This window comes from Sapajus apella, unplaced genomic scaffold, assembly GCF_009761245.1.
Source record: "Sapajus apella isolate SASKATOON/1434 unplaced genomic scaffold, GSC_monkey_1.0 scaffold20, whole genome shotgun sequence".
In the NCBI taxonomy this organism is placed as follows: Eukaryota; Metazoa; Chordata; class Mammalia; order Primates; family Cebidae; genus Sapajus; species Sapajus apella.
In genome coordinates this window covers 9,184,533-9,198,666 of record NW_022436960.1, presented here as the reverse complement: position 1 = coordinate 9,198,666, position 14,134 = coordinate 9,184,533, and the positions used below count along the sequence as shown (strand labels likewise).

Genomic DNA, 14,134 nt, shown 5'->3' with positions numbered 1-14,134 from the left:
GGTGCAGCCGCAGCCCCGTCAGCTCCCTCTCCTCGGCTTCCGCTCTCATTGGCTCAGCCTCCCCGCCCCCAGCCCCCGCCCCCAGCCCGCCTCTGCCGGCTGCGGGAGGCAAAAGGCTCTGCGCACGCGCCGCGGGGTGGGGCGCCCTCGGTTGGGGGCGGACGGGGGTTAAGGAGGGCGGCAGGGAGCGGGCCCAGAGGGGTGGCGGAGCTGCCGCGTAGCTGCACGGTCGTTGCGTCCGGCCGCGTGTGCGCGGCGCCCAGGAGGGGGCGGGGCCGAGGAGGGCAAGGTGGCGGGCACCCGCCCCTGGCCCCGCCCCCGCAGCGCGCCCGCGCGCCTTGCCCCGCCCCCTCGCCGGGCTGCGCTCGTGCTCCCGCCAGCCTCACGCTCGGCTCCGGCGGCCGAAAGCGGGAGAAAGTCCTGCTGGTGGGCGGCCGCGGGGCTGAGCGCGTCCGGCATCCCGGGGCCGCTCCGGCCCTGGCGGCGAAGGTGCCCGGCGGTCCATGCATCCGCCGCCACCCGCCGCCGCGATGGATTTCAGTCAGAACAGCCTGTTCGGCTACATGGAGGACCTGCAGGAGCTCACCATCATCGAGAGGCCGGTCCGCCGGAGCCTCAAGGTGCGCCCCGGGGAGAAGACCTGCCCTCAGGGCGTCCGGCCGCTGGACTCGCGCGGCCCCGCGCTGGCCTCCGCCCCACCCCGCCACCCTCCTCACCTCTGGGCGGCCGGGACCCTCTCAGTCAGACCGGCCCCTCTGTCCTCCTCCAGCCCCTGTCGCCCTAAGCCAGCTCCTCCCGGACCCTTCCTCAGAGCGGACTCGGTCCTCTCGGTCTGGAACCCCATCCCCAAGAGACGTGTCCCTGTCCCAGCCCTGACCGGGCGCCAGCCCCGCGGCCCTTGCCCCTCCTGAGGCGTCCGAATCCCCCCGTCCCACCCCCAGGAACGGCCGAGCCCCAGCCCTCGGGGCAGCCCCAGCGTCCTCGGTCGCGGGCGCCCTTCCTTCCGCCCCCCATTCCCCGCGGAAGCTGCCCCTAGAGGCCGCAGCCCACTTCTCCCGGGTCCTCTCCTGGGCTCCCCGACCCCTGGTCCGCTGACGACGCCCGGGTTCTGGCCCCAGGCCCACCCCTCGGTCCACACGGCTCCTACTCCTGCCCCCACCTCTCCCGGAGACACCACCCGCGTCCCATCCCCTCACCCCCAGCCCACCAAGTCAGATCAAGCTGGGGTCCCCTTGCCCTCGAGGCAGCCCTGCCTCCCCTCGCCTCCCAGCTAGCATCCTTTCTCAGTGTCGTCCTGGTTCCGGTCTTCAAAGCCCTCGCGATCCTTTGCCGCCATCCTGAGTCACCGCGCATCCCTTCCTCCCAGCCCCTCCAGGACTCTAGCTGGGACCCTGCTCCCCAACCCCCTTGAGGGAGTCAACCTTCAGCTTGTTCCCCCCGCCCCCACTGGCTCCCCCACCCCGCAGAGTCATCTTCCTCGGGGAGGTTCCTGCCCTTAGCGCAGGCAAACCTAGTTTACGGACCCCCTTTCTCCTGAATCGCTTAATAGCTGCTTTAGCTCGTCTAACTCCCACCTGCCGCAATATCTCAAATCTCTGGTTTTCTTCCAGTCCCAGAGTTTATTTTCTTCTCTCCCCCACTCCAGATCTTGTCCTTTTCATGCCCACTCGTCTGCAGTCTTCATCCATACTCCTTTTAGCATTTCGTGGGGTGGAAAATGCTGGAGAAATAGCCTTGAGGTATTAGAGATAAAAAGTGTGTGTATTTATTCGTTTTATAACATGCGTATGAAATGGATTTCGGCCAAGGTTCTGAAGCCACGATGTGATTCTCAAGCTGCAATCTAGAAGCTAGAAGAAGAAAACCAGAAAAAAACAGTCCCCTCCCCAAACTCGACCACCCAGTTAGAAACCTCCGTGATTGATGTTGCCTGGTATCCTCAGCTCCTTGATTAGTTTTCATTGTTAATGCTTAATTGTGAAACTTTTTCATTCGTTTATCCTCATAGAGGTTCACTGGGAGGTTGGGGGGCAAGACCGACCCAATGTTTGTGGTGCATAATGTGTATTTTACCCTTGACAGACACCAGAAGAAATAGAAAGATTGACAGTTGATGAAGACCTCAGTGATATTGAAAGGGCTGTTTATCTGCTCAGGTATTTCCTAATCATTCTGTGAAATTGCTTTTTTTTTTTTCCCCCTGTGGCAGCATAGATGAATGCTTTCTGAAATGTATGTTCCCGTTATGTTCAGATTTACTTAGCCACTTGAACAGAGTACTTTTGTGTGCATAGTACTTAACTGTATTATAAATTATATTTGGCTATGGACTTACGACTTTGAGAACCCAAATAAAATACGTAATTTATAGAACGTTGCTTGAAGGAGGAAGAGCAGATGGTTTGAGCTGAACCTCATCTTTTTTTTTTTTTTTCTTTTCTGGCTTTGGTTTTTCTCATGCAAGATTCAGTAAGTTTAGATGAGAGTTGAGTACACAGTGATTAGTTTTAAGATCATTGTAGAGTATGAGCATTATATGGGATCTACTATATGGAAAAAATCCACAAATGTGATAGTTAATTTTGCTGTTCAGGATGTCCTGTTTGTATTACTTTTGCTATGCAAGCTTTATGATTTTGTCTGAGGGGTTTTAGAAACTTAGCTGGGCCTACTGTCGTTTAAATTTCAAACCATCTCACAGGCTCTACAGAATTGCTTAAGGTAAATGGTTACTGCAAATATTTACAAGATTTTTCTGAACTATTTAAAACATTGCCTTGTAGACTGAGCATCTTAAAAACGAATACAGTGAACCTTAATGATATTTTAACTAATTGATGAAAATCCTTTAGAAATAGAAATTTCCTACAGCATTTTGTGTATATTTACGTAAAAATTTTTCATTAGCTTACACAACATTTTTTTCCCTTTTTGCAAATTAGTCTTCACTTTCTCTTTTTTCAGAATCAGATTTTGAAAACTGATGTTATTTACTTCCTAGGATATTTGTTGTCCTTGTTTCTTTAGCTCGGCGCCAGTTTCAGGTACTGGCAAGTCTCTTGTTCTCCTTTCTTGTTTATAGGTCATGTTTCTAGTCCCGTATTATTCGCTGAATGATCCTTTGAAAAAAAAATTCCTCTCCAGGTCTTCAATTTTCTTAATTACTTTTTTAGCCTGCTAAAAGTGGCATCATGAGTTTCTGTTCTAGCTTTAGTCAGAATATCAGCACATTTACCATGTAGACCATTTCCTCTGATAATTGTATCATTTAGAAATGTTTCTGCATTTTAGACTTTATGTTGATGTTGTTTTCCCCCATCTTTGGGGTATCTGTGGTAGCATGCTCTCATCATTTCTACCTATTTACTTAAAAGAAAACTATTTATGTATGAATTCAACAGTATATGTTTTGGGTGTTTACTGAGAGAAGAATTCAACTTTTAATCCATTTTCATATTTTATTGTGTTATATTTAGAATACTTTATTCCTTAATAATTACCATGTTTATTATGGTGAACAGTAGTTGTCCACATTTGCCTTTTTCCACATTTCTTTTACTCAAAGTAGGTAGAAAATTGAGAAAGTGTGGATAAATGTGTTTTAATCTACAACAGTAAGCTCCTGTTTATTCCTACTGAATTCTTTTCTTTAGTATAAAAACTGGCTTAGAGTTAGGAAATAGAGAGTCTTGCTCTATTTACTTGCGATAGAAGACACCATATTCTAGATATCAGTGATAAGATTTCTTTTTTAGGAAAGCTTGTTTTCTATTTTGCCTTTATTGTTTGTTAGCAAACCAGGATGTCTGAGTTGTCTTTATTTCTCACACTCAACATAATTTTCGCTCAGTTCTGGAATTTACAAAGCCCTTATAGAGACAGATGGGCCTTCTTATTCTTAGACAAGAGAGTTTTAAAAGAGATCCAATATCTCCTTTAGTTTCTTGTGGCTCATCTAACTTGAAGGAGGTTTGCAAGGTGACTCAGAAGGAAAACACTAGTTTGGTTGTGTATGGGCTCTTCAACTGAGTTCTCCTTTTGTATCCCTACCATCTTACCACCTCCTGGGGGAATGTGGGATTTCACGTTAGTTCAGCTTAGGGAGGGATAATGCCAGGAATGCCTGAAAGGGTCTTTCTTCCCTGGGATTCGGGGGAGGGGACAGGATTGTTTCATAGAGATGTTCCAAACTTTGCCTCTGTTTAGGCCTTCTCATCTTCTCTCATGTATTGAGCCTGCTATTGTAAATGCAATTTATTCGTTTTTTAAAAATTTGTACTTTGCTGAGTCCATTTTTCCTCTCTGTCAGTGATTTTCAGGTTTATTTTTGAGCATTTTACCTTTTCCTCTACATCGAATAATATATAATGTGTAAAATAATATATATATGTGTGTGTGTGTGTGTATATATATATATATATATATATTTGCTCTCTGCTTTTATGTGTCATTTGTTTCTTTAGTTCTTTTATTTTGTATATTAAAACTATTTGGGAGTATTATGTTAAAATTAGAATTCAAAGTCATATTTGTCTTTGTCCACCTTAGTGGAGGTTCCGATAGCATTTTTATTGACTCCAATATCTTAAAAAAGCTTTATTTACAGACTACTGTCATCGATAAGAAACAAATTACAGTTTATTGCCTTACCCTGAAATATGACAGGTCAGTTATTAATAACATTTTCACAATTAAGTTTAGAATATTACAGTCTTCAAAGATTTGACATAGATGAGTTTGTGGTTTTGCATGAATACGATACTGATATACCCATCTGTGGCATTTAGCACTGAAGCAAAACAACTTTCCTAATAGTCACAGCTTGTGTCTTAGTCAGAATCATATCACATATTTTTCTTGTTCATTCTCTTCTTTGTGATTTTGCATATGTTTTTGGAATGTACTTAAAACATGTGAATGATTTTGTTATAGAAGAATCTTAAGTATGTGTACTGTGCTTTCATTAGGTGAATCTTTACTTGTATATCTCTAGTTCCCTACCAGATAAAATGTGGACCCTGAAGCCAGGCATTCAGAATACTCCGTAAGTCACTCTGTCTTAGCTGTGCAATGTGATATCGCAACAGTCCCTCACTTTTAAAACTAACTTTATTGAGATATAATTCATAGTTCATGTAGGTTCACCCATTTAAACTGTATAGTTAAGTAGGTTTTATTATACTCACAGAATTGTACAACAGTCACTGCAATCAATTTTAGAATATTTTTGTCATCCCCAAAAGAAACCTTGTACTATTAGCAGTTACTCCTCACTTCACAACCCTCTCAGCCTTTGGGAACCACTATTCTACTTTCCATCTCTGTGGATTTGCCTATTCTGGACATTCCTAAACATGGAATCATACAGTATGTGGCCTTTTGTGACTGACTTCTTTCACTTAGCATAATGTTTTCAAGGTTCATCCATGTTGTAGCAGATATCAGTACTTTATTCCTTTTTATTGTAGTGTAGTATTCTACTGCATGGATATAGCACTTTTGTTTGGCCATTCATCAGTTGATGGATACTGGGTTGTTTCCTCTTATTCTTTCACTTTTTTGATGCAGTCATGCTGGCCTTTTCACTGTTACACAGCTTCACTGTATTTATCCTTAACTTTTGCTTTTCCCCATCCTGGAGTACTCTTTCATTATATCCCTACCCAACATATACCATCTCTGGGATCCAGCTGTAATCGTGCATCTTTCATAAAGTCTTCCCTAACTGTTTAAACCACATGGATCCCAGGATTCTTTGAGCTCCTTTATCACTTAGTGGTGGCTTTCATCAATTGGCTGTGAATCACCGATTTATATTCCTGAACGATGTGTGCATGTTTTCTTCAGTAGATTGTAGGTCCTGGAGGACAAGGTTTTGGAGGACAAGGGCAAGCTTTGTTGTTGTTATTCTTTCTTGTTCTTTGGTGTGATATAAATATATATCTCTTATTTCTTAGATGGGTTTTAAGGGAATTCCCTTATGAATAAAGTTCATGATGAAGGCTAAAAAAATAAATATATACTTAATGGAATAAAGGGTATCTAAGATGACTATACTGCCAGATGAATTAAGCAACTTCTGATATTTTTGGTTTTGGGTATTATGGGTTATATCTTGTTCTACAATTTATTATCTATGTGATGATAGTCAAGTTAGTTATGGTTTTCAAGCCCTGCTTTTCATTCGTAAAGTGGAAATAATTCCTTTTCCCAGAGTGGTTGAAGCACCTGGCACTAATTTCATTAGTGTCAACTCCCTTCTGTCTCCTTTTCTTGTTCACTTCTTCCTTGCTACTTAAGTGCTCTAGTTACATTTAAAACTTTAAAAGAGGATAATGGTATTAATTTAGCCTTCCAATAACTGAATAAATAGACAAAGTATACCAACTGAAGTTTGTGATAGATATCCATTAACTTCCTTTGCTAATAGTATTTATCAGAAATTAGAATCTTCACAAATCATAAAGCATTTTTAACTGAGTAAGGTCAGCCTGTTGATATATATATTTTTACCAAATGACCTTAAGTAATATTTGCTATTGTACATTAAATATGTTGATTGGTTAACGTACTGAGCTTAGCTTTTATGTTGCTTACTTTTAAAGTCATTTGTGACTTTAAAAATATTTTTTACTTTGTGCTGTGAGTTTTGAAGCATTTTGCACTTTTCTTTCCAGGGACAGTCAGATAAAGGGCTTTACTTTTTTTTTCTTTTCTTTCTTAAAGACAGGATGTCATTATGTTTCCCAGGCTGGAGTGCAGTGGCTATTCACAGACGCAGTCATAGTGCTGTAACTCCTGGGCTAAAATGATCCTCCCACCTCAGCTTTCTGAATAGCTAGGACTACAGAAGGCACACACCCCCTCCACAGCCACTGCCCCTATCATAAAGTGCATCTTTAATTGGAACTTTTTTTCCCTTTCTCTTCCCATTATTTAAAGAGTAAGTGCTCCCCCTAGTGATATGAAAGAGTGAGATTTCTGCAACCAAGTCAATGGAAATAAACAAGTATTGTACATATGAGAACTCTGGCATACTTCTTCTTGGGTTCAAGACTAGGATAGGGTAGCAATAAGACAGGGAGGAAGAGCTCCAGTGATTAAAATTTTGCTACCCACTTAGCTCTGGATTGTTTTATCTTTCAAAATACCTATCTTATTTGCTATCCAAAAGTGGAAAGTTGTGTGAAAAACTCCTTTGAATGCCCTCATTTTGAAGACCTGTGTCCCCACATTTCTTTTACTTCCATTTATTGTCTTGATTTCTGTCTTTGATGCTTTCTGCCTTTCAGTATTGTTTTAGTGAGGCATGATGTGTGTGTGTGTGTGTGTGTGTGTGTGTGTGAGAGAGAGAGCACGCGCGAGAGAGATCAGATTTGTGTGTGTGCGTGTGTGTGTGTGTGTGCATGTGTGTATGTGTATATAGATGGTCTTGAGTCACCAGTGTTGCTTGCCCACTTTTCTTTAGTAATATACAGGAGAGGACTTTTGCATTCTTCATAGTTAAGATAGATAGTTGGTTAATACAAAAAATTGGCTAGAGTGGGAAATCATAAAATCATAGATGATACGTATTTTCAACATTACATTTTAATGTAAACTATAAATATATTTTCATTTGCCAATCTTTCAATGTAGAGATGTGATCTTTTCTTTGAGTATGGGTCTGCTGATTAAAGTTTGAAATTCTCCTTCTTTCATAAATCACCCCATAATGTATTTACAGTATCAAGTTCAGTTTTCTTTTAAGTTGAACAAGAATTTAAATTTGCTTATTAAGCAGCCCGAAAGAATGGTCCTAGGTTTTTATGATTTTCTACTTGTCTTTTAAAACCTGTGTTCTTCCATACTTTAATAGCAATTTTCTTTGATAACTTATGTTTATTGAATTTAGTTTCTCTTCTAACTTAATTTTTATATAAATATATTTATTAATATTCAATTAAATTATGTAATTGTGTAATTGCAATAGCAAGTGAAATTTGAGATAAATTAGTTTGGGAACATACTTAGCTGACTGTTGATTACAACTCAGCTATTGAGAGTGGTAGCCTGTGGGCATTCCAGAGAGTAGCCTATTAGGGACCAGCTTTCAGCTTGCAGTTGCAAGGGAATAGAGAGAGTATTTATTGCTTAATCAGATCTTTTAACACTTTGTAACATCTCAAACACCTTAGTTTGAGAGAGATACATACCATCTCCTTTCCAAGTGTGCTCTGTGATGATCTTGCTTCGTTCTTGATATTCCTCTGCTGTCTCTCTGTTAAATTTGTTCCCATGGTCTGGTTTGTTCTTTGTTTGCCTTTATACATTTAAAAAAATTAATGAATTTGCAATATCAGTTAAAGAAGTACTTTCATAAGCATATATTTTATTTTTAAAGCAAACTTTGAATATATGCAGAAATGTGCACAAATCATAAAATACAGCTTGTTAAGTTTTCACAAGTGAACACACCCATGTACCAAGTATCCAGATTAAGACAAAGAACATTATCTATTGCGTTAGCTTAGTAGCTTCCTTTGTATTCCTGCCCCAGTGCCTCATAATTCCTGCAAAGGGTAGCCCTTCTACTGACTTCTAACAGTATACATTGCTTTGCCTGATTTTGAACTTTATATGGTAGGAAGCACTCTATACTTTTGTATGTAACTTCTTTTGCTCAACATTTAAAAAAAGAGATTTATCCATATTGTTGCATGGAGCAACAGATTGTTCATTCTCATTGCTGTATACTATTACATTATGTGAATATACCACAATTTATGCATTCTACTGCTGATGAATGTTTGGCTTAGTTTTCAGTTTTGGGCTTTTATGATTAATGCTGTTACAATCATTCATGTACAAGTCTCTTGGTGAATACATGTGTACATTTCTTTTAGGTATCATTATAGAAGTAGAATTGTTGGTCATAGCATATGCCTATGTCCAGCTTAAAGCTTAAAAGAGATTGCTGAACAGTTTTCCAATGTGTTTTTGCCAGTTTATACTTCTGCTAGTAGTGTTTGCGTGGCCCTGGCCTATATTTTTTAGGAAATAAGAGTGACAAACTTTCTAGTACGTAATTTCTAGCATATCAATAATGGGCTTCCTAGTTAATAGCCTTCAGATGTTTCTATTTCCCTGTGTATGACTTACATCATCTAACTTTTTTTCTTTGCCTACAAGAAGAGGAGTTCTATAAGTTTTTACATGGCTAGACTGTTGGTTAGAAGACTCACAGTTATTAAGTTGTCTCTTAGGAGATGAGACTTGTTGCGTGATTAGTTTTTCTTAGAAAAAGAGAAACAAAGTGGATATTGGAGTCCTTTACCTGTTTCTGGGAGTACTATTCTCAGTCTCTGTGCTTTTAATAATTCTAAGAGGTCCTCATTAAAAAAAAATGCCCACATTGTCATCTTCTGTGAAGATGATGTAAAAATGACTTGCCTTTCTACATGTAAATTGCAGGTATCTTCTTTTTATTTTTTAGGAGAGAGGGATCAGTTTTTAATATATTAAGAACAGTATATAATGGATTCCAGCTGTATACCTTCTATTATTGTTAAGGCCAGATTACTGAAGTCTTTGGCGAACCTTGAATTCCCTATTTTGGAAAAGCACTAGGTCTCTGAATATAAAGGGTTTGGAGATTGTTTCCCATCTCCGTTTTCTTGTCTTTTGTTATGAGAGCAACCATGGGAGGCACTGTGTCTTTTTTCCTACTTACCGAAGATTCAGAAAGGTTTCTCTGTGACATATGTAGAAAGCAGAATGTCCTCATGGGGTCTGTAGGAAAAGCTTAAAAATAAAAAGTAAAATATTTTTATCAATGTAAAAGTGACCTGTATAATGTCATTGAAAAGGTTTCTGAAGCGTAATAACGTAACATGATCTGAGAGAATTGAGCAGTTTTCATCTTGTAAACATAGTGTTTTATTACTTTAAAAAATGCCTATAAATTTCTATAATATAAATAATATAATTTCACAATATAGAATAAAATATATTAAAATTAATCTATAAAATAAATATAAGATACAATATATAAAGCAATATAAAATAACTATATATATTTGAATAAAAAATGTATTGTTATGTAACTACAATGCAATCATATTATAACATGTACATTGTAAATGTATGTGGGCGTGTGTGTGTCTGTGTATGTGTATGTGTATGTTTATGTTTATTTTCATGAGCAATTAACTAATACCAATGCCTCCTCTTGGGAAGTAGCTATGGAAGAACCCAGGGCCAAAGGAAGATCGAGTTCTATCATAAATTATAATTAATTAGTTCCCAATAAAAAATGGGAGTTGTATTGCTTGGCTCCCAGTTTTGTAACATTGAATTGTGCAGTAGTTTCTTAGTATTTACATTAAGAATTAAAGCATTCACCATACCAAGTAGTAAAATTCATAGCTTTTTTTCTTTTTTTTTTTTTTAGATAGGGTCTTGCTCTGTCTGTCACCCAGGCTGGAGTGTAGTGGTGCAGTCATAGCTCACAATAACCTTGAACTTCTGGGTTTAAGTGTTCCTCCTGCCTCTGCCTCCTGAGTAGCTGAGACTACAAGCACTAGTCACCATGCCTGGCTAATTAATGGTTTTTTTTTTTTTTTTTTTTTTTTTTTTTTGTAGAGATAGGGGTCTTGCTGTATTGCCCAGGCTTGTCTGGAACTCCTGGCCTCAAGTGATCCACCTGCCTCAGCCCCCACAAGGGGGATTATAGGTATGAGTCACCACACCTGTCTTCCTCCTCCTTTTTTTTGAGACAGAGTCTTGCTCTGTTGCCCAGGCTGGAGTGCAATGGCGCACTCTCAGCTCACTGCAACCTTTGCCTCCCAGGTTCAAGTGATTCTCCTGTCTCAGCCTCCTGAGTAGCTGGGATTACAGGTGCACGCCACCATGCCTGGCTAATTTTTTTGTATTTTTAGTAGAGACGAAGTTTCACTGTGTTGGTCAGGCTGTTTTTGAACTCCTCATCTTGTAATCCACCCGCCTTGGCCTCCCAAAGTGCTGGAATTACAGGCATGAGCCACTGTGCCCAGCTGTCTTCCTTCTTAAAATTAGGATTACTTGAAGGGAATTAAAGCATTGAATAAGGTCTAATGATCTTTTGAATTTGTACATCTTTCAGTTTGATCTTTTGGGCATTATAGTGTCTTTCATTGACTTTGTTGGCTATCAAATGTAGAAAGCATAGAGAAAGTGTTTAGGCTTAGGTCCTCATAGTTGTCCCTTTTGGCGTATCCTTATATGATACTGGTATATGGTAATCATGTTAGTAATAATTGCAAAATCTGTTATACCATTAGAATGCAATTTTCCCTCCAATTAGAGATGTTAATAATGGAAAGGATTTGTAATACAACTAATAGTTGCTTTATAGTAAATCTTATGAATTTAGATTAAAATATATAAAATGTCTGAGTACTTATGTGCTAGGCATCTCCTGGGGAATGAAGGTCATTATACTAGCAGATACTTGTATTCAAGGAGATATTTGAAGGAAGCAAATGCGTTTTTCTTAAATTTCAGTAGAATAAAGGTTATCCCCAATTAACAGGTATTGAGAGTCAGCATGTTGTGTTAGAAATAGTTTAAGACAGACCCAGATTTATTCTAGGACGCTGAGGCTCGCTCATTTACTTACTGAAAGAACTTGGGTGGGTTGCTTATCTTCTCTGAACCTAAGTCTTTTAATATAAAGTGCGAATAAATAGGCTGGGCACAGTGACTCACTCCTGTAATCCCAGCAGTTTGAGAGATCAAGGCAGGAGCATCAGTTAAGCCCAGGAATTCGAAAGTAGTCTGGGCAATATAGAAAGACCCTGTCTCTACAAAAAAATTTAAAAAATTATCCAGGCATGGTGGCTTGTGCCTGTTTTTCAGCTACTTGGGAGGCTGAGGTGGGAGGATTGCTTGCACTCAGGAGTTTGAGGCTGCAGTGAGCCATAAATGTGCCACTGAACTCCAGCCTGGGCAACAACGTGAGACCCTGTCTCAAGACAAACAAAAAATGAAATGAGATTAATAATCGATCGGGGGAAGATGGCCTACTAGGAACAGCTCAGGATTGCAGCTCCCAGTGAAAGTGCAGAGGGTGAGTGGATGCCGCATTTCCAGGAGGATTTTTATTGCCCACAGACCAGGAGATTCCCAGGCGGAGGAGCCCCACGGGTCGCCAGTGCGGCTGTTTTGGCCGGCTTGGCTGTTTCGGCTGGCGCAGCTACTTTGCCCGCGCCCTGGCGTGGCAGTTCTCCATACAAAAGACACTGGTCCGGGAGCCCTCTTAGCTGGCGATTGGAGCCCTGAGATGGCAGAGTTGCCCATTCCATCTGAAATAGGGAGCCAGGCCAGGAGATTCCTAGGTGAAAAAACCACCAGGAATCTCAGCGCAGCTGTTTCAGCTGGCTCAGTAAGTTGCGGCACGGGAGATCCCGGTGCCTTTTCAACAGGCGACTGGAACAGTGGGAGGTAGTCGACCGTTCAACAACAACAACAACAAAAAGACTCTGAGTCAGGGAGCCAGTGATCAGGCTCGGCTGGTCCCACCCCTCTCTCCCCCCCCCACACACAAAAAAACAAACAGTAATTGAAAATGCTCTGGGTTGAGAGTTTCACAGCAAGCACAGCTGAACCCGGGATAGTCAGGCTCTGTCGGGGAGGGTTGTCTGCCATTACTGAGACACTCCACCACTATGGAGGCAGTCTGACCATCGCTGAGGCAGCCCACAATTGTCGAGGCAACCTGCCACTACTGAGAGAGTCCGCCATAACAGAGGCGGGCCACCATTGCCAAGGCAATTCTAACTACACCCATATAAACAGGACTGCAGGGAAGATCACATGGCAGCTGGGCGGAGCCCGCAGCAGCTCAGCAAAGCCTCTGCAGGCAGTCAGTGTCTAGGCTGCCTCCTCGCTGGGCAGGGCAGCCCTGAGAGAGAAAAAAAAAAAAGGCAGCAGCACGACAGAAACTCATAAATAAAGCCCTAACTCCCTGGGACAGAGCACCTGGGGAAAAAAAAAAAAAAAAAGGGAGTTTATGAGTTCTGCTGCCGCAGACCTAAACGTACCTGCCCAGCAACTCTGAATGAACAATGGAGCTCACAGCTCAGGACTTGAGCTCCAATAAAGGACAGACTGTCTCCTCAAGCAGCTCCCTGACCCCCATATATCCAAAGAGTCACCTCATAAAGGAGAGAACAGACTGACATTTGGCGGGCATCCTTCTGGGACAAAGATAGCAGAAGAGGAAACTGGTAGCAACCCTTACTGTTCTGCAGCTGCTGCAGGTGATCCCCTGGCAAGCAGGGCCTGGAGTGGACCTCAACAGTCCTACAGCAGAGGGGCCAGACTGTTAGAAGGAAAGCTAAGAAAAAGAAGTAACTTCAGCATCCACAAACTGGAAGTTCACTCAGAGACCCAATCTGAAAGTCAGTAACTACAAAGGCAACAGGTGGATAAACCCATAAAGATGGGAAGAAACCAGCGCAAAAAGGATGAGAAAACCCGAAACCAGAACACCTCTCTTCCTAAAAGGGATCACAACTCCTCACCAGCAAGGGAACAAGGCTGGATGGAGAAGGAGTGTGATGAAATGACAGAATCAGACTTCAGAAGGTGGGTAATAAGAAACTACAGTGAGCTAAAAGAACATGTTCTAACCCAATGCAAAGAAACTAAGAACCTTGAAAAAAGATTTGACGAAATGCTGACGAGAGTGGACAACATAGAGAGGAATATAAGTGAATTGTTGGAGCTGAAAAACACAACACGAGAACTTCGCAAACATGCACAAGTTTCAACAGCTGAATTGACCAAGCAGAAGAAAGGATATCAGAGGTCGAAGATCAACTCAATGAAATAAAATGAGAAGGTAAGAATAGAGAAAAAAGGGAAAAAAGGAATGAACAAAATCTCCAAGAAATGTGGGACTATGTGAAAAGACCTAATCTACGTCTGATAGGTGCACCTGAATGTGACGAAGAGAATGAATCCAAGCTGGAAAACACTCTTCAGGATATTATCCAGGAAAACTTCCCCAACCTAGCAAGGCAGGCCAATATTCAAGTCCAGGAAATACAGAGAACACCACAAAGATATTCATCAAGAAGAGCAACCCCAAGGCACATAATCGTCAGATTCA

At 41.5% G+C, this 14,134-nt stretch overlaps 1 protein-coding gene across 7 annotated transcripts in view; it reads left to right on the top strand.

The window, feature by feature from the left end:
- The first annotated feature begins 353 nt into the window (after nt 1-353).
- PPP4R4 (protein phosphatase 4 regulatory subunit 4) overlaps nt 354-14,134 on the top strand; it is a 114,073-nt gene continuing 100,292 nt past the window's right edge. For 4 of the 7 annotated variants that reach the window (XM_032287535.1, XM_032287537.1, XM_032287534.1 and 1 more), the window contains exons 1-2: nt 362-620; nt 2,083-2,156. In XM_032287535.1, the coding sequence (XP_032143426.1) occupies nt 504-620; nt 2,083-2,156 (191 nt within the window). In that variant the 5' untranslated portion in view covers nt 362-503. Of the gene's footprint in view, nt 621-2,082; nt 2,157-14,134 lie in introns of all 7 variants that reach the window. The other 3 variants (XM_032287539.1, XM_032287540.1, XM_032287538.1) reach the window with 2 other exon arrangements.